Consider the following 24256-nt stretch of genomic DNA (forward strand, 5'->3'; position numbering starts at 1 on the left):
TTATAAACATAGCTGTCCATCTGTCCAGTGATTAATTGCATAAGTACATGGAGGCAGGACCTCACAGCAAAAGCATACTCCATAATAATAATGTTCATTATTATTATATGTATATATGTATTTTTCATCTATTGTGTTTACTAACATCAAGACGTCACAAGCAAAGACAGACCACACCAGGGGTGCTCAATACGTCGATCGCGATCGACCAGTCGATCGCAAAGGTAGTATTGGTAGATCGCATGGCATTAAAAAAATAGATGCCAGCCTATCATCCATCCCGTCACTTGATTGATACAGGGAAGCCAGTCAGATGACATCAGAATTTTTCTGACGCTTAGGTCGCTGCGCATGCGCAAACAGCGGCGCAAAGTGTAGTAAAACTGACAAGCTAGTCAGCGAGTTAACTCCAATTTTTAGCTCTCGGTTTTTTCTCTTAAACCTGGCCGTCAGCAGCTACTGTCCGGACTATGCATCCCTGGCTGATTCAATTCAGTGCAAGTCATCAGAATAAATTCAGGTAATGACAAAAAATTTACATAATTAATTGTGTTGTGAAATATTGGATATTGCGGTTATGCATGTATATACATTGTAGATATAAAGAATCCTCAATATATTTATAAATAAGTATATGTTTTGGATTTTTGTAGTGGGTAGATCATTTTGACTTGGTCATTTTATAAGTAGCTCACATGCGGAAAAAGTGTGAGCACCCCTGGACCACACCATGGCACATGTTTAAATAAGGAAAGTTTATTGATCAAATGTATTTATTAAACAAATAGGTTTAATTTTTTCTCCCCAAAAAATACATGTTCAAAGCAGCAGAAAGGGGACCCAATACCAGACAGAATTGTGAACTCCACTCTGTAGAGTGGGCAGTCATAATGAAGCAGTACACTTTAATTTGTAGATTAAAGCTGTTCTTCATATTTTTGGCCACCAGATGTCACCAGAGATGACTCAAGTAATGAACCGTTTTTTAACACAAGCTTCAATGCTTCAGAAAGCTTAGTTTAGCCATCACTACTACAAACTAAGGAACACGAACTAGGAAATTCATGACATGGCAAAGATGGTAGGGAATGAAATATTCTCTCAGTCTTAGGACATGAACATCTTGGATTTTTATAAATGAAATCAATGTTTTGTTCTTGTCAAACTACTCTTAAATAGAAGTTAGTAGAGTACAAAAATCTGACCAATGAGAAAGATGCTTTATAAAATGAAACTGCAGCGTCTGAGTTGAAGGCAACTGGACTTCTTATTAAGTTCTTGAAGACATTTCATTTTTCATCCAAAAAGCTTTTTCAGTTCTAAAAAGTGATGGTGAGTTTCAGATGGACACATATGGCGTCATTTACCATTATCTCAAAAAGCATTTGTGTCTTCTAACCAAAATGTGAGCCTTTTTACCTTCAAAACAATGATGTGAATATGTACATCTGTGCTGATGAGCTGGGCCTCCTATGTTGTACTATGCATCTGCAGAGTGGGCTGTCCTATGTAAAGGTCTGGGCACTCCTCACTCAATTGCACAGCACACACAGTTCAGTTTGTTTTTATGTGTTTTGTCATTAGGATGAAATAGTTTTTGTCCGAGGGTGTTTCCGGGTCACAGAGTACCAGCATGCTACGCTTGAAGAACACTCTTCTGTTTCTCCCATGAACTTGCAACATAAAGAACAACAATGTTTTTTTGTTTGTTTTGTTTGTTTGTTTTCCTGAATCTCTTTAGTGTGTGTGTATGTATGTATTAACTTGTCTTTTATTTCAAATTTTGTTTTGTACTTTTTATTGCTTTAAAATATAATAAGCCAACATAGATTTTTTTCAGTCTTTTTTTTCTCTTTTGTGTTCAGCAAATTCAGTCATGTAATCATGTAAGCAAATGTACTATATGAATCAACTCAGCCATTGCCATCGCATCTAAAGCATGCAATGTATCTAAAGGATGCTGAGGATACTTCTGAGGAGGTGAGACTAACCTCTGCTTTTGTTCTTTTTTTCAGTGTCAACACCTCTTAATATTCACTTTAACTGACAATTGACTTTCTGCAGCACCAAGATTTTTTCACTGGGCTTATATGTGACATTTTTAAAAAGTAGGCCTTCAGACAGTATGGATCAGTGCTGCGGTTTTCTGAAGATCTTTTCAGCGTGTTGAGCTGTGAATCTATTGCAGGAGTATGAGAAATGGGTAACAGATAAATCATCCGTGTTCAAAAATATAATATATATATATATTTTTTTTAAATCAACATTTAAGGTGTGCGCAATACAAACACAGCAGCAATACATCCATACAAAGAACTTCCACACAATACAAAACCAGCAATGCACCTGATACAGACCTTACTCCTCCCGCCCAGGAACAAAATGCAAAGGAGAAAAAAGAGAATGAGAGGGAGAGTCGTGTGGGTGTGCCAACAGCTGAATAGGGAGGACTTTGGCTTCACAACCACAGTGCTAGTATTATGTTTCGCTGCCTCAGAGATCAGCTTTCGCATTCAGGAAAGGTAAGAGCAAAACACGATGAGAGATGAACTAGATATGACTCAACATTATTTTTTAGATATTTCTGCTCTTGATCTGCTTTCCTTTGTACCAGACAAATAACATACTTTATACTAATATCTGAAGCTGTCAGTTTTTACCTCCTAAGGGAATATGTTATACTGAAAAGTTTCCACATCCAAATTACAATGGTTGGAAAAGAAGGAGCGTGTTAGTATGTCTGTTCAGTGTCTCAGGCCCTTTTTTAAAGTTAAGCTTAAAGAGGAAGTGAAAGGCTGAACTATGTCACCATGCAGCTGGACTTTGTCCAGTGAACTGCTTTGAATTGTTTCAAACCATTGATAAGGAGGTTTGTGCGTCTGGCTCTATTCCAAGTACTTACAGAGCTGACAATATGGGAAATGCCTTGAAAAATGACCTTGATCTACGTTTGAGGTCATTTGTTAGCCTTGTAAATGTCCCAGTGTTACCAATAGTGACTTTCTCAGTGACTCAGAAAGTAAATGATTAATGTTTTCTAAGCTCTCTCCTCTCTAATGTTCTTTCTTTAGCTCTGAGGCGATGGCTTCCAATAGTTTTCGTCTGTCAGAGGTGCAGTTTCAGTGTTCCATCTGCCAAGATGTTTTCTCAGAGCCCGTCTCCATCCCCTGCGGTCACAGCTTCTGCTTCACCTGCATCACAACACACTGGGACGTTAGCCGTGCAATTAGCTGCCCCAAATGTCACACAGTCTTTGAAGGCTGCCCTGAGCTTTGTGAAAACTCTTTTGCGAAGGAAATTTCAGAGCAGATCCGAGCGAGAAGGCAGAACGGCGTGATTGCAGTGACAGAAAAAGTCATCTATTGCGATGTGTGCACAGGAACGAAAACTGAGGCACAGAAATCATGCCTCACGTGTCTGACTTCGTACTGCGAGATGCACCTGGAGCCTCACCTGAGAGTTGCCACCTTGAGGATTCACAAGCTGATTGAACCCGTGGCAATGCTGCAGAACAGGATGTGTAAAAAGCACCAAAGGCTTTTGGAGCTGTTCTGCAGAAGTGACCAGAGGTGTGTTTGTGTGCTGTGCACCGAAACCGACCACCGCTCTCACAAAACGGTCCCAGTGGAACGAGAAAGCCAAGAGAGGAAGGTGTGAACTCCTCCGCAGCACTGAACTCTTGTTAAATTAAATGCTAAACTCTGGCATAAGACTGTAACTATTTAAAGGTTATGTCCTCGTTTTAACGTTTAGGTGCAGATGAAGAGAATCGAGGGTGATGTTCAGCAAATGATCCAGGACAGACTGCAGAAAGTGGAGGAGATTAAACGATGTGTGGAGCTCAGCAAAGTGAGTTAACATAAGAGCATAGAATATCTGGGGGTTTAAGCCTCTCAGGCTGTGATTAAAGCACCTAGAAACTGGCACCATTCCATAACAATGGACCGTGAGCTCAGTTTCATCATCATTAATATGCAAATTGTCGTGACCACTGATCAATCAGCACATTGTAAGACAGTTAGGCCCTTTCTCAGTTCAGTTCTCAGATCGTCCCCCTGTCTCCCAGTTGGCATTCCTCCCTGTCCAGGGTGTGAAATCTCCTGGACATTGTCAGGCAATGGTGCTGGTTTCGGTCATTATGTAAGTTCCCTGAGACTGATGAACTCACTTAAATGAGTGACAACACTGAAAACACAATGTTCAGATGGACACAATCAACTGTCTGGGTTCTGTATTGTTCTGCTTGGAAGCCACATGTGTTCAAATGGATCTACTGCTGAACCTTTTGCTTCCCTGAGGAAAAATGTGTCTTTGTTTGTATTTGCTTAATGCCCTCTATAGGTAAATTCAAAGAGAGACATAGAGAAAAGCGTACAGGTTTTCTCCGCTCTCATTCGTACCATGGAGAGAAATCAAGCCGAGCTGGTGGAGATGATCCAGAGGAGGCAGGCGGCAGCGGAGCAGAGGGCAGACAGGCTCGTTGCAGAACTTGAGCTGGAAATCACTGAACTGCAGAGGAGAAGAAGTGAAATGGAGCAGCTTTTTCACACAGATGACCACCTCCATCTCATACAGGTTAGGAATTTAGTTTATTTTCTAGAAGGTGGGGAGGTAGACAGAAAAACACATGGGAAGTGGCTCCAATTCAGTGGGAGATGGATCATTTGTCATTGTTTTGTTGTTATTGTATCCAGTTACAAAAAGCAGGATTTTTTTTTAAGTCATCCTACTTTGTATTTTAAATCATTTCTTTTAAAGTAAGTTTTCTCTTCTTTGTGTCAGAGGTTTCCAGCTCTGAGTTCTCCTCCATCGGCCAAATCCTGCTCTGAAATCATCGTCCATGCAGACACCAGTTTGGGGATATTACGCAGAGCAGTGGTCAACATTGTGCAGCAGCTGCAATCGGAGCTGAAAAAACTTTCCATTCAAGGTTCATATCTATTCAGCTTTTTTTATGTATTTGTTTTTTGTCAGCATCATTACATTAAATGACTGAACAGCTGCTTTCAAACAACATCGCAATCAAAGATCACACATGGGTGGAGTATTTTTGACCGTATGTTCTGATCTTTTTGCAGAGCATGAGAAGATTCAGCAGTATGCAGGTAAGAGTGTTCACTGTTAACTGTCATGAAAGGGAACATTTATATTTCCTGCTTTGACAAAACAGAAAACCACACAAAAATCTTTTCTTATTAGAAATAAGAGGCTAATAAAGTCCCGCATAAACTGTGTCTTCCTACCAGCTGATGTTCAGCTGGACCCCAGGACAGCCAACCCTTGGCTGGTTTTATCAGAGGATGGGAGGCAGGTCTGGGATGGAGAGGCTGAACAAAACGTGGCTGACATACCAGAGCGTTTTGACACGGCGCCATGTGTCCTCGCCCTCAAGGTAATTAAAGATGTAGCGGGTTCCCCTTTAAACATTTTGTCTTTTTGTTGCTCTCTGTGATACACGGAAAAATGGGCAGTCAGTGATGTGTAGCTCTCTCCTTAAACAGGGATTCACCACAGGAAGGCACTACTGGGAGGTGGATGTCGGAGACAAGACAGCGTGGGATCTAGGTGTAGCTAAAGAATCAGTCAACAGGAAAGGTTTGATCACACTGTGTCCAGAAGATGGTTATTGGACTATCTGTTTGAGGAAGGGCAGTGAGTACCGGGCATGTGCTGGACAGGCAGAGCTGTTGTGCCTCGCTCAGAGACCACATGTCGTTGGGGTGTTTTTGGATTATGAGGAAGGCAGGGTGTCATTTTACGACGCAGAGACCCAGTCACACATCTATTCTTTCAAATGCGTCCAATTCACCGACGCCATGCTTCCCTTTTTTAACCCTGACATGAGTGACAACGGCAGCAACAAATCGCCACTTATCATCCGCCAAGTCAGTGGAATTGATGAAGGCAAGGACTTAGATGACATCACTATATGATGTACGTCGATCTGGGTTTGTTTGTGTTTTTTTGCATTAAACTGTTCCCTGTTTTGTAATGCATGAAGATATTTTTAAACATTTAAAAACTGCATGCAAATTCTAAAGTTAGTATTAAATTTTTGAATGAAACTGTTCATAAAAAATACTCCTTTCTCAATAAATATCTCAAACTCTACTTGCTTTGCTTAGCAACTGTAAAATAATGATTTCTACATATAGGATATATTGTATTCTGGCTTGTATACTAGAGAATTCATCCTTTTACTTCTATCAGCTGTCACATCATCAATAAACACTAGTGACTGTACATGTCCATGCCATAACACTGGTCCCACCACATGCTTCTGATCATCAACTGTTTCTTTCCTTCTCCACACGTTTGTCCTCCCATCATCCTGATACAAGTTCGTCTTGGTTTCATCTGTTTTCTGGCCTTCCCGTTCTTGAGTGTTACAGCTCTAATGTTCTTGTAAATCCTTGTATTTAAAACAACACTGAAAATCTATAGCATACAAATGCAACACAATGAATTGACTGAATCATCTTCGTATGTCCTTTTCATTTGTATAATAAACCATCAGGCCATGAAACTGCTTGTCAGTCAATTTATTCTTAGCCTCTGAAAATACTGTAATAAAAGTGACCTTGAGTAGAAAAGCACTACATGAGAACCATACTCGTGTTTTTCAATCAGCTGCTGTTATCTGTTGTATATGCTTACAGCCTCCACCCACGTATTTATTATCTGCTTCCCTTGTGCTTCAGTAAACAGATCTGAGACCTGCTTCACTCTAATAACAGCTCTCCTCAGTCATTATAACCTAACTACAAACTGATTTCAGAGCACATCTTAATCTACAATCTGATGCTCGCTAATCAGATTATCATGGAAATAGGATTAGCATCCACGCATGTGGAACACTGCTTCAAGATTGGACCACGACTACTATATACTAATGTTTCTCACTGAATTACATCTATGCACGGAAATATATTAACATAGATCTAAAGTAGAAAGCATCTCTCTGTGAAGACTAAGCTAACAGAGGTTGGGAAGGAACGAAAGAAGAAAGTCTTAAGAGGGATTAAACCTGGACAGGACGGACAGACATAAATCCTGCCTGGTTGTGCTGGACACCGGGCTCAAGCAGGAAACACCACACAATTCTCACACGGTGAGTTAAATAGTTCTTATTAGGAAATCTTTCAGTGTTGAAGTCTGAATTCTTTAAAATAAACTGTTAGCTTTTCTGGGCATTGAGCACATTACAGTTTAAAGTAGTCACTTTGGAATATCTTTAAAAACAGACTGTAGAGACCCTACAATTATTCTCTGTTTTTAATTGTTTATTGCCGTTTAGTGTAGTTACCATAGTGAAACTTTAAAACGTGTCATATTTGCAGTATTAAGGTATTTCGTCTTCAGCAATTTAACCTCATTTGAACCAAATTCAGGTTTTGTAAGGCTGAAGGTTTCTGAGAAGATGAGTCTGTGAAGAGCGGTGTAATGTCGCCGGTGGTGGACGAGACAGCTGGGGACCTCCCAGTGAGGGATGTGGGCCTGATGAGAGGGGGACTGATGCCAACTGTCCCAGGTTGGTTTGTACTGATATGTGTTTTTGTCTGTCATTAAAAACACAACTTGAAGAAAATAAACCAAAACCTTGAAGTACAAGCATCAAAGAGATAATGCCAATGAATGTTACAATTTAGCTTTGCATTAAGTCTCAGTTTATTAATTATGAGCAGGGTTTAGGCAATAAATAAACTGTAAATCATTAGGAATAACTGTAAATATCGCCTCATTGCCATCTTCTCAGATACTCTACGGGATGTCAAGTCCTGGAAGAAGCATCATGTCATGAGGACAAAAGGTAAAAGCACTTCAGGTTTTTATAGTCTGTATGGAAGTCGCACAACAGAATCTTCAGTTTTCATGTCTGTGTGTGCTTTCTCTGCGTCTCCATCTCCCTGTCCAGCAGACCCTCAGCGCCTTTTTCGATTTCCCAGAGAGCACCTGGAGGACCTGTGCCTCCGACTGCAGGAGGAGAACAGTGTGCTAAAACAACACACACGCACCCAGGACCAGAGACTACGCAGGTAACACACGCAAAATACACTTTTTGTACCTGATTCCATACATTTGAACAACGTGGAGCATATTAATGAAAATTTATTTACTGGCAATAAGATGAAAGTAATATTGAAACTCCAAAGAGAGATTAAGGAGTGCCTTTTGCACTTTTTAAAGGCACTTACTGAACACCTGTCAGCCAAACTGTGGCCAATTAAACCTCTCTGCTTTGCCTCAGTATGTCTGCTAGGCTAATGCGTCTTCGTCAGACCAGTCCTGGCTCCAGTGGTGTTAAGGAGAGGGACATGGAGGACACAATACAGGAGCTGGAAGCCCGAGTGGCAATGCTGGAGAGCCAGAAAGGAGTGCTGCAGAACAAACTCAGCCTGGCCAAGCAGCACATTATGGACCTGGGAGCTCGCACACCCTACAAATTCAGTAAAGGTGTGTGCAACAGCAACAACAACAAGAATAGAGGCCGCAGTGATTCCCTCTTAAATCTCTTTATTTTCCTTCCCTGGTCTTCGTGTTGTTAGGTAAAAATCTGGACGGAGACGGTGGAATGAGGAGGGCAGCCCAGACTGCACCACCTCGATATGGCCCTACACTGGAAGACACCAGGGCAGAGATGGAGAGGTTGTAAGTGTCCCATGTGTGATGTGCTAAATGACCAAATGATCCATTAGCTACAGCAGATCATCCTTTAGCGTGACATGACTGACCACACTCTTGCGTAGCTGAAGTAAATCACATGACGCACATTAATAAGCGACAAGGAAAACATCTGCGCTAAAAGCCTCTGAATCTCACTGTGTCTTTCCCACCCAGCAGGTCCACTATGACAGAACAGGTGAGGGTGGCAGAGCTGGAACTAACTGCCCAGGCGCTCAGAGACTCGCTGAGAGAGAAAGAGAAAGAGATTGAGGGGACCTTTCGAGAGATGAGGAAGCAACAGGCCGACAGACACCGGTAGCTACAGCAGAGACATCACAGAGACAATAATGAAACAATTAAATAAAACAGGATAATTGATGTTACTGCATTTTTTGAAAGGCTTTTTAGGGGATATTTATGTTCACTGTGAGAATAACTGTGAATGCTCAGCATGACAGCATCCTAGTTTGACTTAATTTGCTTGAGCCGTTTGTAGCAAGAACATCAAATGGCAGCATTGTAGAGCTAAGTGCCTTTGTGCATGATACAGCATGTATCCTCTCAGCATATCATACAATAATCTCACACGCTGTATCACGGCTGTGCACTCGAATTGAGTTGAGCCCTTTGTGCTCACTTTCACACTCTACCAGACAAGCTTTGCACAGTTCACCAGTGAGTGAATCAGCTGATTTAAAATAAGTCTTGTTTATGTTTTACTGGGCTTCGGCACAGCCTGTCCGTTCAACCCACTCACTGTCTGAAAGCTCACTGTGTGTCGTAGCTCCTCAGTCTCCCTTTTTGAACTTTCTTCTTATTGGCTGCAAATTGCAAACAGAAGGTGTGAGCAAATACCAGGATTGTTCCCTCTCTTTGTCATCAACAAAAACTGAAAAAGCAAAAACAGAGCTGTCTGAGATGAAGCCTTGTTTAAAGCGTTCATCGTGTTTGAGCATCCACTGATGTAACGGTGAGGACAGAAAATAAACCTGTGATCTTAAACTTTAAACACAAACATAAGCAAACACTTGCATTTTTGCTTTTTTTTTTTTAAAAAAGAACATAAGTAAATTCATCCATGAAATATGTCCAAAATGATTTGTCTCTACCAGAATAACTATCAGGGAGAATGTGGATTTAATCCGTCTGCAAAAGCAGCTTTCAGAAAAGAGTGCTGCCCTGAGAGTTACACAGGAGAAATTCACCAACCTGCAAGAGGTCAGAAACACTGTCTGTCAAACATTTCTTTTCTTATGTCACAGGAACTCCTTTTTTCAGCTTACTAGACATTTTGCTTTTCTTCTAGGCGTATGAGAATCAGCTAGAAGAGGTAAAGGTCTCAGCACACTGATAAAGTTCAGCTGATGTTTCAGGTAAGTAAAATTTGAAAAAGCGCTAATCGTAATTTTGACTGCCATGTTTTTATATCAGACTCAGAGATCAATGAGGGAAAGTCAAGGAGCTCTGCTGGGGAAAGCTGAGGAACTGACCGAACAACTGAAACAGGAAAGACAAAAAGCTCTGGAACTAGAGGGACAGCTTACCAACACGACCCTGTCTCTGCAGACCCTCGACAAGGTACGCTACCTCATCTGCAGGAACAAATCTAAGAGAGAACCTCAAAGATGACAGAAGGATGTCTATGGGTCATTACCAAAAATCTGGAGATCATATAATATATAATTTCTCTATCAGCTGCAGGAGAGGATATCAGACCTGGAAGGAGAGAGGGACCTGATTAAAAGAAATTATGACACGCTGCTAGAAAGGTAAAAGAGTATGTGCTTCAAGACCAAAGAAAGTTATTAATTCCAATATAAACCACAAAACATCACCTGTTGTTTCAGTGGTTATTTAAACCTTTTTTTCCACCCTTTTTTCAGTACTTTATCTTCTCAAAGCACCCATGATCACCAGGTGGAAAAACAGAAAGAAGTGCTCCAGACAAGCGAGAAGCTCGGGGGAAATATCAGCAGGATGGAGGAAATGCTGCTCGCAGAGCAGGAAGACAGGCGCAGGCTGGAAGTAGAGAAGGAGAAACTGAGACGAGAGAAGGAGATACTGGAGGAGCAGATGGAGCAAGAAAGAGGTCTCTTCATTTCTCAGCATGTGCTCGTCCAAAGCAAATAGGTTGTGTAATAACAACCCCGTTTGTTCATTTCTGTTGTTACATTTAGAGCTTTCCTTGTCTATGAGAGACAAACAAGAGCAGCTGGAACAGGAGGTGCTCCGGTACAAGGAGCAGGTCTCTGCTCTGCAGGACAGGCTGGACTCTGTGAGCAAGGTCCGAAGTTTTCAGCAGCTAATTTACACTTTCTGTGTGTTATCGGTGCTTTAAGCACACTTTGTGACACGGTTCCCTCTCTTCCAGGAGTTTGACATGAGCGTTGAGGAGCTGAGCGAAACCCTTCTGCAGATCAAGGTTTGCACTCCGTTGCACCCTGTCAGACAAACAAACCACATAAATTAGTAGATAAATTGCCTTTTTTTTAGCCTCGTGTCGTTTTCACTGCAGGCATTTAGAACGCAGCAGGAGAGCAAGGAGGGTTTGCGCTTCCTCCTGGCTGATGGGAAGTTGGAAGATTCACCCTGCGAGCTGGTGAATATCCAGGCATCTCATGCTGAGTCTGTGCTCGAATTACAGAAAACCAGAAACCTTTTACTGCTGGAGCACCAAATCACTAAAGACCTGCAGGTTTGCACAGCTTTTAAATGCATATGTGAATTATGTGGAACATAGCCGTTATCGCCATTTTTTTTGCAATTTCTCCCATTTTCTTCTCAAAGCAAGAGTTAAGTACAGTCAGCCAGAAGGTGCAGAGAGAGAGAGAGGAGAGCAGGAGGAGGATTGCAGAGAAAGACAAACTGCTATCAAAAAGAGCTCTGCAGATCAACAGTTTACAAGGTGTGACGATGAAAATGACAGCAACCCTTTCTACATTATAGTAACGACAAACAATTGCTAATTAGTTACTCAGACTTACTATTTGACATGCAAGAAATGATGTACATTAGACAGAATCTCCAAACATTTTATTTTCTCCTCTGTACCTAAAGCCCAGTTGAAAGAGCTGGCATACAGCCCCAGGAACTACAAACGTACCATACCAGTACAGTACACCTGGCCAGTTGGAGATCAGGAGGTGGTGCAGCCCATTGAGGATGACATGTCATTCTCTCAGCTCAAGGCTGGGGAATCGCTGCTAGAGATCCACCTGAAGGTAAAGACTCACATCCCGAGCCTGAATCATTTCAAGCTGTTTTCCCAAAGGTTATGATAACTGCTCATTCCCACCACCAGGCTGCAACCTTCACCCCAGCAGGACTGCGTATTATAGGGGGCATCCATCCAGGGGCAGATAAAGGTGAAGATATTGTGAGCTTCTGCACGTACAGCCTGCTGGACTTTGAGATGCACTCTACTCCTCTGGTGTCGGGAAGCCAGCCCAATTATGGCTTCACATCCCGCTACTGCCTGACAGTCCGGGATGTGGGTCAGCTGGGAGGTCAGGGGTCAAGAGTCAGAGTAGAGCTCCACCAGGCATTAGGAGGAGTCCGGTTTGTGACCCACGGAAGTGGACAAATGTCTCTAATGGGTGCCATAGAGAGGAGAGGAGAGCGTATTGGTGGACACGTGAATATTACAGGTGTGTAAAGAGAAGCTGTTTTGTTAATTCCACTGCATAGATGAACAAAAAGATCTCTTAGAAATGTTTTCGTTTTATTTACCGTCTCCCTCTCAGGACACGAGGGTGAAGTTGTCGGTGTTGTGGATTTCTGGGCACGTCTGTTCCCTCCTGCAGAGCCTGTGGCCACTGTGGCAGAGAGTGGAGCTGACTGGAAAACAGTGAGACACAGAAGTCCTGTGCAGATCACGCTTGGGTGGCAAGACAGCATTCATGAGGTAAATCAGAGAGAAGATAAGCTGATGAAAGCACAGTGAATAGTGTGTCCACACTGGGAATACACACAATTTGGCCTTCCAGCTCATACTGCACCTACTGTATGAGCTACATGTATGTTCACATGTGTTAAGGCAAATCTGTGCCCCTTGTCACCTTGTTCAGTATTAGCTTTACAGTTAAGTGTATGTATTTGTTACAAAATGCATTCATTATATTTATTTATTTCCAATTTGAGTCCAGTTTGGGTGAAGTAGCCTTTTAAAGTTGGATGCTCTGCTTCCAAACATGTACAGAATCTATTTATGACTCGATTTATATTTATGGCAGGAGTTACATGACTATGGTGGAGGAATCCCCAATGAACTGGTGGTAATGCTGGAACGCTGTGTGGGCCTCAGCGCTCGATGGCCAGGACTACTTCCTGATGCCTACCTGACATACAGGCTCTACGACCTGCCACCACATGTCTCTCAAACAACCAAGTGCACAGCTGATCCAGTGTTCAATGACGCTACTAGTTACCCACTTGCAATAACAACTGATGTGCTGCAGTACCTCAGGTACGCTAGTTCAAAAGTTTTCTTCTGTTTTTGTTTCTATTTAATCTCACCTTTAGCAGCCTGCTAACTTCACTCAATTGCACTTTTTTCTCAGGTCAAGCAGTCTGTGGGTGTACGTGTTTGATGACAGTGATGACCAGATACCTCCACCTTATCTGGCCAAAACCCCAATACCACTGCGAACCCTGGCTACAGGGAGAGAGATCAGAGGTGAGGGATGGAGAAAAGTAAAAGAACTGCATGATTTTTCTGCATCCATAACTCCAGGAGACATTAATGTAGATGAAGGTGGAAAAAAGTGCTACAAAGTATCTACAAAGTAACACAAATTGGTTTATAATACTTTTATTTAACCTATTTACATGCTTGTTTAGGGAAACTGATCATATACAGGTTGTAAAGTACCATCTGTTTCTGAATCAGTTTTGTAGCATTGCTCAAAAACCAGAAAGGCTGAATATCTCACAAGTTCATATTTTGTCAGGGGATTATGTGCTGAGAGATCCAGCCGGTGGACCTCGAGGCATGGTCAGAGTAATGATGAAATGGAAGTACCCATTTCAGCCACCTGTGGATGCCTTGCTAGGCCGACAGGGAAGCAGAGCGGACATGCAGGGCAGAGCACGGGAGAGCAGTGAAAGGGAGGAGAGGAGACAAGAGAAGGATGATGCATCACAGAGACCCATAGCTAAGCCCAGAGTGAAGGTAAGGAAAGTGCATGATATCTGTGTGTTCAAAGACACTTCCTATCCCCTATAGCTTAAAATCTGTTTTTCTATGGCTTTTTTCACAGACTTGGAAACCTGAGCCTTTGCAGAAAGAGATAAAATCCTGGGTAGGGTTTTAATCTGAAGAATGTGTGGGTGAGGTAGTTCAGCACGCAATACAGCCATGTTTGTTTGTGCACTGATATACAATATTTGTCGGCTTACAGCCTCGGCCACCACCCACCAAGCAGAGGAGCTCACAAGATGTAAGAGCAGAGCAAACCACCTCTGTGAGGCCAACGTCTACAGACAGAAAGAGGTCTACTAAGAGGTCGCCTGAGCTTTACCAGAGAACACCTCATCTGACACCTGAGCCAAGACTGACCACACCTTCTCATTTACCAGCTACTAAGTAATTTCTTTTTAATACAAGGGGCGCTTCTTAAAGTTGATATCACTGAAAATAGTTACATATGAAAACCAAATAAGATTTTTAAATCCATAATAATCAGTTTTAATTGTTTTAATAATTGACTGGAAGTTTCAAACATCGCTTTTATGATCATCAGCAGAGCTGAGCAGAAACAGCTTAAGATTGACTCTCCCAGAATAGAGTTAACTTCAAGACCTGATATGGACCAAATGTGTAAATAATATGGTAAACAAATATATCAATCACTAGGGGCAGTGGTTCTTTCGCTGGAAACAACACTTTTGACATTTCAAACACCACACAGAGACCTTCATGTTTTGCAAAACCAACTATTTATTGGTACAAAAAATAATCTTTCAGCATCACATTTATTTAAAACAGTTTCATCCATCTGTCACTTATAAGAAATTTTGTAAGAAGAACATGATTAATTTTTTAAAAATATATTAAATCTTATTTAAGGTATTCAGAGAGAACATCTTCCAGACAATCACCCGCCACTGCGTCGAGGGTCAGCTCTGTCAGCGATGCCAGAACTCAGGTCAGCTCAATCACCTTCTTGTATTCAAAACAATGCTGTGAAAAGCTAATTTATGTAAATTTAGAATGAAAAGACACAAATGAGAACTTGATGAATGGGCTCATGTGTTGTCTTTTCTTTTTTCAGGATATTTCCATTGTGGATCAGGTGTCAGTTGTTGAGGGTGAAGACGAGGACAGGAGTGAGAGCGGTAACTATTCATATACAAACAACACACTTGATTTAGGTTGCTTACGGCAATTTATAGCTTTATTCTGCCATTCATTAAACATGCAGAAAAAGGACTGCTCAGTGCTGACAGTGCTTTGATTTTGACTAAACAGCTGCTGCAGAGGACACTGAAGCCCCCGAATCTTCAGAGTCAAGTTCCTCACAAAGTGACATCGTTGTCATACCACCAAAACGAAAAATGAGGAAGGTAACTGTCTGAAAGAATGGAGCAACAACAGACAACAAAGGAAACATTATAATCATACCGCCTTTACTGTGCTCTTCTACATAGTGCTACAGGGGGACACAATATGAGCTTTTATTTTGGAAATAATGTGGAGGCCAACATTTTGTCATTGTATTTCAGGGAGAAAAGCTTCGAGTGGAGATTCTGTCCCTGACTTTTGAACCTTCCTCAAATGTGGCAATGGATAAGTCAGTGCAGCGAGTGTACGTGGAATATCGGCTGCTGGGCATCCCGATGGAGACAACAGAAACACCCATGTCCCTCCGCAAACCTACCAAAGGAGAGGAGATTCACTACAACTTTACACGAGGTAAGAGTTAGTGAGCTGTCCATGTTTGTGCCAATAAGCTTTGAACTTTAAAGATCCTAAATAGACTCAAAATCTCTGTTTCTTTCTCAGTGATTTATGTGGATGGTTCACAGTCAACTCCACTTAGACAGTATCTTTACACGAAGTTGGAGGGCACTGACCCCAACCAGGGCAGGTAGTGTTTGCAAATCTGACGTTAAAATCTGACTTAAGAAGTTTAATAATATCTCTGCTATTGAAAAGTCTTGCTTCTAAATGTAAGTTCGTGTGTCTGTATGTGTCACGGCAGGTTAAGGTTCACAGTAGTCAGTGAGCCAATGGACGATAACGAGGAGTGTGTGGACGTTGGACATGCTTTTCTGAACCTACAGGAACTGCTGCTCACAGGAAATGATGTCATTGAACAGCAGCTTGACAGTGCGTGAGGTTTTTTTGAGCAGTGTTTATTAATTGGATATGCCGAAAAGTCTGTTCATCTCGATGCAGAGTTTTCAGTGGGAGAAACATTTCGTCACTCATCCAAGTGACTTCTTCACTCACTCAGTCTGGATGGTTGACGAAACGTTTCTCCCACTGAAACACACATCGAGATTAACAGAATCAACTTTTTAGGATTTCCCTACCTGGATGATTGAGCATGGATGAAGATAAATGGATATTTATTATGTGAAGGAAACCATCAAGACCCTTCACATTAATTCATAGTAGTTAAAATGACTGTTGACTACATCTAATTTGTAGAAATCATAATATTTTTTCAAATGGTTTCTCTTCCTGCCAGTTGTGAGCGTGGATGAAGACGAGGTGATAGGAAGTCTCAAAGTGTCTCTAGAAGCAGCTAAAGTTCTGACTGGGATATACCAGGAATTTCACGAGGAGGACAAGACTGAGAAAGATGAGGAGACAGATGAAGAAGAAGTAGAGGAGGAGGAAGAAGAAGGCAAAGAAAAGAAAAAGGATCAGTTACAAGTGATAGATTATGATGATAACAGTGATTTCTACTGAAAGTAAAAGTGAAGCATGAGGATGAGCCTTGCTTTTTCACTTCCCATTTTAAAGCCTCACCAACATTCCCGATGGAAAGAAATAAAGATTCATTTTTGAAAGACAAAAATCTGTTTGAAGTTTATGTAATTTTGATTTTTTTTTCCCTTTGCTTTTCTCTGCCAAACTCAGAATTTTAAGTGGCCGATTTTATTTGTTCTTTACACAAATAGTGTTCGATTATATGACCAAAAACTAACTGATTTATAGAAAACCTTGGGCCAGCTAGTGTTATTACTGATGGGTCGTTCGCGAACGAAATGGCTCTTAGAGCTGACTCCTTGAAGTGAACGACGCGAGCCGGCTCCTTATCGCAAGCCGTCACGTGGGTTTTTTTTTTTTTCTTTCTTTCTCTCACCCTCTCTCTCGCACTTTTTTTCTGCTTCACTCAGCACGGGGCAGAGGGGGGAGGGGCGGTAGTTACACTGAGTAGCACAGGAACAGAGCGGGAGGGAGAGAGAGAGAGCCAGGGACAACAACGTCACATTAGTAAGGTATAGTAATCATCCACAACTATTTTCAGTTGCAGATGATAAAGGACTCAGAAAGTTTATTCATGCAGGCCCATATGACAGAGAATGTGCATCTTCTTTTTGTTTTCATATTTTAATTTATATTTAATTGTGTTGTGGTTTGTAGTGTTTTGTGTTGTTTCATTTTAAATTTGTTTAAAAAGAAAAAGCTGAAAATTTAAATAGTTAAAAGTTGAAATGTGAATAGTTGATTTTTGTATTATATGATTTATTTATTACATTTTATGTGGAGTGAATAAATAAAAGTATATTTACGGTGGCCCCTAGTGACAAAGCACGTACAAACTCCAAAACACGTAAAAACTCCGAAGCACATAAAAACTCAAAACACGTACAAAAGAACAACAGAAGTGCTCCAGGATGCTGGGCGCAGTGTTGAGCTTTTGTTACCTAGTGGCTACACAAGCCAGCAAGTACCAACGACCGGATTTGGTGTGTGGTAGTAACAGGTAAATGAACTTTTTTTTAAATTATTTGACTATATACGAGTGCCTGTGTATAAATACACAAACAATACACACATGCTTTCAATTGTGTAATTTAAGTGATCTAGTAGCTCTGCTTTGGAAGTTCAGTTCATGCTAGAAATGTGTTTTGGAGTTTGTACGTGGTTTGTCTCTAGGGGCCACCGCATATATTTATATATAAACATATATAAATAAAACCACTTTTTTTTTACGTTAGTAATTCCTTTTGTGCATAATTTTATATTATTGTTAATAATAAATTAATTAAAGCAACAAAACAACCTGAAGAGCCGGTTCGGAGCCGAAAGAGCCGACTCTTTTTAGTGAGCCGAACCGAAAGAGCCGGGTCTCTAAAAAGAGCCTGAAATCCCATCACTAAGTGTTATCACAGTAAAGAGATTGTTTTTGAAGTAGGAAATGGCTTAACAGGCACAAGAAGAGGCGTGGTTGTAATTCCATATGTGCACGTATATTTAAAAAAAAATAACTATTCATATTGTTAATTTTTTATTTTTATTTTTGAAAGCATCTAATATCTCTCTAATATTAATTAAATTAATTTTTTTTCTTTATTAAGTAATTTATTTTTCATTTTAAAATTAGTGTCGACCCATTAAGGTAGCGCACAGTCGTTAAAAGCACCATTTAATTGGCGACACCTGCAGTTTGGGGGTGTGCTTGAAACTCCGGAGTGAAATATTTGTAATTTTTCTTTTTTTCTTTTTTTTTTTAATTCACATCAACTTTAAACTTTTAAAACACTAAGTGGTTGAGGAGGCTGTCGCAACTTCGGGTCTTGAAACTAAAAACTTAGTGGCGCAAGAGCCACTTCAGAGGAAATTTGGCTAACGCTAGCTAAACGCTAGCTAAGCTGGTTGAAAAATAACACTGAACACCAACACATAGCATTTACAAGGGGCTGGAATTAGTGGTACAGTTTGCATCTAAACTCAAAAATGGTAAGTATTTATTACATAAGTGATTTTAAGCCAACAGAAAAATAGCCAGCTATTTTATTTATTTTTTAAACCACTGTTGGTCATTAGTAAGCTAATGTTATTGCGAGAAGCTTGGAAGTATGGTAGAGAAACTCTGTCCGGTCAATATCTCATCTGGAAAAACTACCTCACCTTTGAGTTTACACATTTAGGCATTTTTAGTGGAAAGTATTTATGACCGCAATTTGAGCCCATAGAAAGACGCAACAGTGTTTGACTTTGTAATTTAACAGCGGGAGATCATGAAGAGTGTGAGCCACCTGCAGGCCAGCCAGCTGCTCCATAACAAGTTCATCGTGGTGTTGGGAGACTCCAGTGAGTAGCTGGCTGACAAATTAATGAATCGGTATTTACATTATCTTGTGCATTTATACTTAAGGTGTTCTTGTTTGCCCAACGTTGACTGTTTTGTGAATAAACTGTATGTACCGTTCACATCCACTTCATTAGGTTCAGTTTGGTAGTGCTGGAATTAATACCCGTTTACCTTCATAAATAACATAAGCTAGTTCTTCATGACATTTGTTCAAGTTCAAATAATGGCATCAGACACGCAGATTTGTGTCATCTTTATTATACAAGAGTGTGGTAACCATATCTGTTCACTGTGATCATAGGGATGAACATGGTCAGTAACTACACTCAGGTACGTTGCAGTGTATTTGCAAATATGTGTAATTTAATGGGGCAGATGAGTGCTTTACCACAACCAGGTTAAATTGTTGACCCAATCCAGGATGGATCCATGTTTTCATGTTGTTAACCCTATGAAAACTCAATGTTCTGACCCTATTCAATGTATCCTGTGCCCCAGTGTCAACTGTTGTCATCAAGACATTTTTATCCAGAAGTCTTGTATATATTTTTCCCTTTCTAAACCATTCTCTGGCTCAAATTGATGGTAGTAATCAAGTTCAGTTTATCAGCAATTTCTAAAATGCTAAAACCAGCCCATTTTCTGCTAAGTGATGAATTAAATATTAAGTGCACTTGGAAAGGTGTGCCCAATGAAAGCACAGCTATCGAATCTGTATAATGTAATGTACTAATCTATGGGGACTACTTCTAATCTATCATTTTATTTCTTCCTCAGTTCAGCGGGCAGTGTACAAGGATCTTGTTCTGCTGGTACAAAAAGAGAAATATCTTTCCTTGAGACAACTGCGGAGCAAGGCAAGGGTTAACATTTACCAGTTTTATACACTGATACAAAAAAGCGTGCAGGGTGTATAATCATGTGCATGCTACCAGTTAAAACCTCAGCTAACTTATGCAATATAAAGTTTGTAATCATGCCACTGGTGTCATTTAAATTGTAATGTAAAAAAATGGGTGTATTTGAATGACGTGCTTTATATCTGTTCACCTCTTCGTTTGTGTTGTCCTCACACTTGTAACCTACTTCTTTAGGGTGAGATGAGCTTCGAACAGGACTGCCTGGTGGAAGGGGGCTGTCTGGGTCAAATGCACAACGGCACAGAGTACAAGGAAGTTCGACAGTTTCAGTCCGCCCACCATCTGGTCCGTTTTTACTTCGTGACGCGTATCTATTCTCGCTACATGAAGAGCATCCTGGAGGACTTCCGCCATGGTTTGAAACCAGATCTGGTTTTTGTTAACTCCTGTGTTTGGGATATTTCAAGGTGAGTATATTGCGTAACTATTAATAAGGCTGTTGATTTGATTTCATTAAAGAGATAATGTGAGATGAGTCAGAAGTGAGAGTGATGGAGTTTTTTGTGTGTGCATCTATCAGTTCAGAAGAATCATAGCACAACTTTTTGTTTTCCCAATTGAATTCCTCCCACTGTAGTGATTTTTGTTCTTCCTGTTTATGTCTGCACTGGGTGTTCTAGATACAGTTGCAGCTGGGTTGATGACTACAAGGAGAACCTTCATAGGTTCTTCGACGAGCTGCGTGAGGCTCTGCCAGAGGAAACGCTGGTTGTGTGGAACCTCACCATGCCCTTAGGAGAGAGGATCAAAGGCGGTTTCCTGGTGCCTGAGGTCTGTTAGCAAGTCCCATTTATATTATGATTTAACACTAATCTGATCGTGTTAAACACATTGCATATCAAAAGTCTCTTGTCATCTGGGGAAAGCTGATCTAAAAAATTTGCATAAGCCTTGTGCCTGTAGTGGATAATGTGATACCACTGTCCTCTCAGCCAAGTGCTTTTAGAGGCTGAGTAACAGCAGAAATCGAATAGCATTAACATCTGAAACCCCAAGGGTCATTTCTATTTGAAATGACATGCCCAAAATTAATAGTATATTGGGTATGTCAGTATTTCTTTGTTTATTCAGAGTTGTAATTGCAATCTTGGTATCAAAATAAAGCTTTTGAGACTTCATCAGAGGTGTAACTATTACAGCAGATGCTACTGTGTCAAAGGAAGTGGGGATGCCTACATTTCTTTTATAAATTTTAATAAATATATTATGGTGCGATCTGTAGTTTTTTTTTTTTAAATACTTACTTTATAGGTTTATTGCTCTGCATTATTTTATTTTTTATTTTATTTTACCATCTTCTGTTTTGAGCCTTAAAGCTTTGCCTTCCCCCTTATTTGCCTCAGATTGAGCACAAGGCACCCCAGTTGCGCTACGATGTGATTGAAGCCAACTTCTACAGTGGAACTCTGGCCGATGCCTATGGGATGGATGTGTTGGACCTCCATTTCCAGTTCAGATTCTCACTGCACCATCGAATGAAGGACGGAGTCCACTGGAACGCAGTTGCTCATCGCAAGATAACTTCTCTTCTGTTACAGCACGCTGCAGAGGCCTGGGGTGTGATATTGCCCTGTCCTGTGACTGTCTATGGTGAGAGGAAGTCAGGAGTCACACATACATGCAGAAAAATATTTTCCACTTCTAGGATAAAATGTGGTTTGTTGGTGTCTAAGCTTTCTGCAGGGTTTGAACTTCACCTTTTTTCTCGCTTTTTTTGAGTGTAGATCACACGGAGGTTGCTGAGGAACAGCCAACCTATAACAGTGCTCCAAAACACACAAGTAAGACGTTTATGCAAACTTTGCAGAGACCTTGAACACAGACTTATTGTTTACAAAGTTTGGATAATGACCATATTATTACTGAGAATCGCATAGTAAGAAGCAACAGCAACTTAAAGCCCTGACAACATGTATGTGGGTACTTTAGTGGACGTGGCTTTTTACCCCTCAGCCATAAAAGGCTTAAGAGGCACTGTCATCACCAGAAGAACAACTTCTGTATTTATGCGTGGGCAAGTTAAGCAGATTTCTCTATGGTTAGGGTTGTATCATCGCACATTGTTTTGGCAAGTTCTTGACATCACTTCAGGGCGTCTTGTGTGTTTTTATGTGGGCGTAGATATTTTTCAAGATGAATGCAGAAAAACCTGTCTCAAAAAATACCCATGTTATGTGCAGATGTAGCTTGACAGTTTTAATTTTTGCAGGAGCTTCTCATGCTGTTTTATTAGTGTGTCAAAGTACTAGTAATGTCCTACCAGTTATTAGAAATGGGAAAGACTGCTACTCATTCCTGGTCTTTAAGGTGTTTCTGCCAGGGAGAAACTGTTGCAGTAGATTTTATCAGTGTTGATGTAGGTTGATACAAAACGAATATCTAAAAAAACAATCAAAGGAATGACTGCAGACTGAATGCATCAATACACAGAATGCTCCTTTTAAAAGTGACCCTTTTTCTGCTGTCTCTGTTTCACAGACTGGCGCTTGTCAGAGATACCTTACAATGGCTGCCGGGCAGAGTTCTTCAGCGATTCACTCCCCACTAACTACTTTAACTTTGAAAACCCAGGGCCACAGACGTGTCACCTAGAATCTGCTGGAACTCAGAGAGCTGCACTCCCACCAAAACCTCACCACAGAAATCAGTACAGAGAGACTAGAAATGGTAAGTGTGCATACACTGGAATGTGGACATACTTGTAATGGAATGAAAAGATGGGGACACGCATGCTGGAATTCACTCTGCTGTCAAAATATTTGCTTTAAAACTCAGGTATCGATGTATTTTGATTAGTTGCTGATTAGCTTTTTCACTGTGCAAAGATGTGATAACTTGAAGCTGCCATGTCGGCTCCAGATATAACATGTCCTGTGTCCTGCAGGTTTTGACTACAGGCCTCTGCACCGCTTTGAGCCCTACCAGGAGTACAATCATCAGCATGTGATGAGAAGCAGGCACGCCAGACACCACTATGCCCCATACACCCAACACAGACCCTTTTACTATGGCTACAATGGCGGCTACTACTGAATAGGTGTTTTACAAGCGGCAGACGCGTCCAAATTCTATTCGTCGAGTTATCTTTTCTGTATCATCAGGACATTTTTCAGTCCTGTGTTTTACATCTACTAATAAGAAGCATTTTTTTTGTACATATACAATAGTTTACCCTTATTACACATTTTCTTAGTTTTCTAAATTCAATCTTTCTGTCACCAACAAGACATTTTAAATTTCAGATTTCAAAGTTTGTATTTTGTGCTCTAAAGTTAAAATTAAAGTGTTATTGCTAAAATGTGTATCATTATTCTTTTTGTCTCTTCACATTTCTCACAGGTTGGATATAGTATAGATTTGGTGGGGGGGTTAAACCCTGAACACTTATATTAACCTTTGGTAGTACCTAAAAAACGTACCCCTTATGAAGACCTAGAGCCAAAAATCGACCACGCCATAAAAAGTGCTATAAAAAGATTATACATTAATGTTTTATTCCACTTTAAATTAGCCAATCTTTTAGACCTACTTCTCCTTGAAATATTCATGTCAAGTTTTAATTACATTTTGCGGATTTTAACCCTTTATATCCCGGTTTTGTCACATGAGCGCATGGCCGTTTTTGGCGAAAAAAATGAAAAAATTAAATATTTTCCATAAAATACATTTGAAAGTTATATTTTATTGTACTTTTAATTAGGCCTTTGGATGGACCAAAGATTGGCACCAACAGTCATTTCGATCGCCTTTTATTTTTTTTGCAGGAGCGCATTTCATAAAATGCACACACTATCGGTCCCAATCGACCACGCCCAAAAAAGTGCTATAAAAAATTTATAAAATAATATTTTATTCCACTTTAAATTAGCCAATCTTTTAGACCTACTTCTCCTTGAAATATTCATGTCAAGTTTTAATTACATTTTGCGGATTTTAACCCTTTATATCCCGGTTTCGTCACATGAGCGCACTGCTTTTTTTGCCCCAAAAAACATAAAACTTGAATATTTTCCAAAAAAAACATTTGAGGTAATATTCAATTGTTATTATAATTAGGCCTTTAGATGGACTAAAGATTGGCACCAACAGTCATTTCGATCGCCTTTTATTTTTATTTTTTATTTTTTTTCAGGACCAGAAAATGGTCTCCAGGTGGCAAATGCTCCTCCTCTAGGCCGAAATAAGTGCATTCTTGCCGGGGTAAGTCGCGACGATTACCGGGGCACGATCACCGGGGACTCATTTTTGCAGCACACACATCTGATACCACGTGACAACAAATACGTCATTTCCTGTTGACTAAAAAAAAAAAAAGCACCCTCATACGGTCCTAGGGGCCGAAAATGGTCCCGCCCGATCAGCGGGCGAAGCCGCTGCTGCACGCCGGAAATGAGGCTTCAT

General features: G+C 40.6%; 3 protein-coding genes across 9 annotated transcripts; all 3 read left to right on the forward strand.

Moving 5' to 3' along the window:
- Positions 1-438: 438 nt before the first annotated feature.
- Positions 439-6514, forward strand: LOC146580515 (E3 ubiquitin-protein ligase TRIM39-like). The gene is made up of 9 exons (XM_085269620.1): positions 439-520; positions 2376-2522; positions 3072-3651; positions 3754-3849; positions 4342-4575; positions 4783-4930; positions 5079-5105; positions 5247-5392; positions 5502-6514. Exons 1-9 carry the CDS (start codon positions 471-473, stop codon positions 5931-5933), a joined length of 1860 nt encoding a protein of 619 aa, XP_085125746.1. The 5' UTR covers positions 439-470; the 3' UTR covers positions 5934-6514.
- Positions 6515-6828: 314 nt separating this feature from the next.
- rpgrip1 (RPGR interacting protein 1) lies at positions 6829-16691 on the forward strand. Of its 4 annotated transcripts, none has more exons than XM_085267262.1 (31): positions 6829-7111; positions 7392-7531; positions 7757-7810; positions 7916-8036; positions 8249-8454; positions 8547-8649; positions 8839-8979; positions 9777-9882; positions 9971-9994; positions 10096-10242; positions 10360-10433; positions 10548-10753; positions 10842-10948; positions 11036-11086; positions 11180-11359; positions 11452-11569; positions 11722-11885; positions 11966-12311; positions 12408-12568; positions 12897-13129; positions 13224-13339; positions 13614-13834; positions 13923-13964; positions 14064-14248; positions 14732-14810; positions 14937-15000; positions 15134-15228; positions 15388-15577; positions 15668-15752; positions 15867-15994; positions 16359-16691. In XM_085267262.1, exons 2-31 carry the CDS (start codon positions 7444-7446, stop codon positions 16580-16582), a joined length of 4059 nt encoding a protein of 1352 aa, XP_085123388.1. In that variant the 5' UTR covers positions 6829-7111; positions 7392-7443; the 3' UTR covers positions 16583-16691. The 4 variants fall into 4 exon arrangements, with proteins under 4 accessions (XP_085123388.1, XP_085123390.1, XP_085123389.1 ...); XM_085267264.1 differs by having other exon boundaries at positions 8842-8979; XM_085267263.1 differs by having other exon boundaries at positions 7919-8036.
- Positions 16692-16844: 153 nt separating this feature from the next.
- LOC146580517 (PC-esterase domain-containing protein 1A-like) lies at positions 16845-23133 on the forward strand. Of its 4 annotated transcripts, XM_085267277.1 has the most exons (10): positions 16845-18580; positions 18853-18965; positions 19237-19265; positions 19713-19792; positions 20030-20262; positions 20476-20626; positions 21199-21445; positions 21580-21636; positions 22334-22522; positions 22740-23132. In XM_085267277.1, the coding sequence occupies exons 5-10, from the start codon at positions 20036-20038 to the stop codon at positions 22886-22888; spliced, it is 1020 nt and encodes a 339-aa protein (XP_085123403.1). In that variant the 5' UTR covers positions 16845-18580; positions 18853-18965; positions 19237-19265; positions 19713-19792; positions 20030-20035; the 3' UTR covers positions 22889-23132. The 4 variants fall into 4 exon arrangements, with proteins under 4 accessions (XP_085123403.1, XP_085123401.1, XP_085123402.1 ...); XM_085267275.1 differs by lacking the exon at positions 19237-19265 and having other exon boundaries at positions 18853-18934; positions 22740-23133; XM_085267276.1 differs by lacking the exon at positions 19237-19265.
- The last annotated feature ends 1123 nt before the right edge of the window (positions 23134-24256 follow it).

The sequence above is a fragment of the Mchenga conophoros genome, linkage group LG3 (genome assembly GCF_057382185.1).
Source record: "Mchenga conophoros isolate Kocher_MC1m ecotype Shallow Benthic linkage group LG3, M_conophoros_male_GT1.1, whole genome shotgun sequence".
Lineage (NCBI taxonomy): Eukaryota > Metazoa > Chordata > Actinopteri > Cichliformes > Cichlidae > Mchenga > Mchenga conophoros.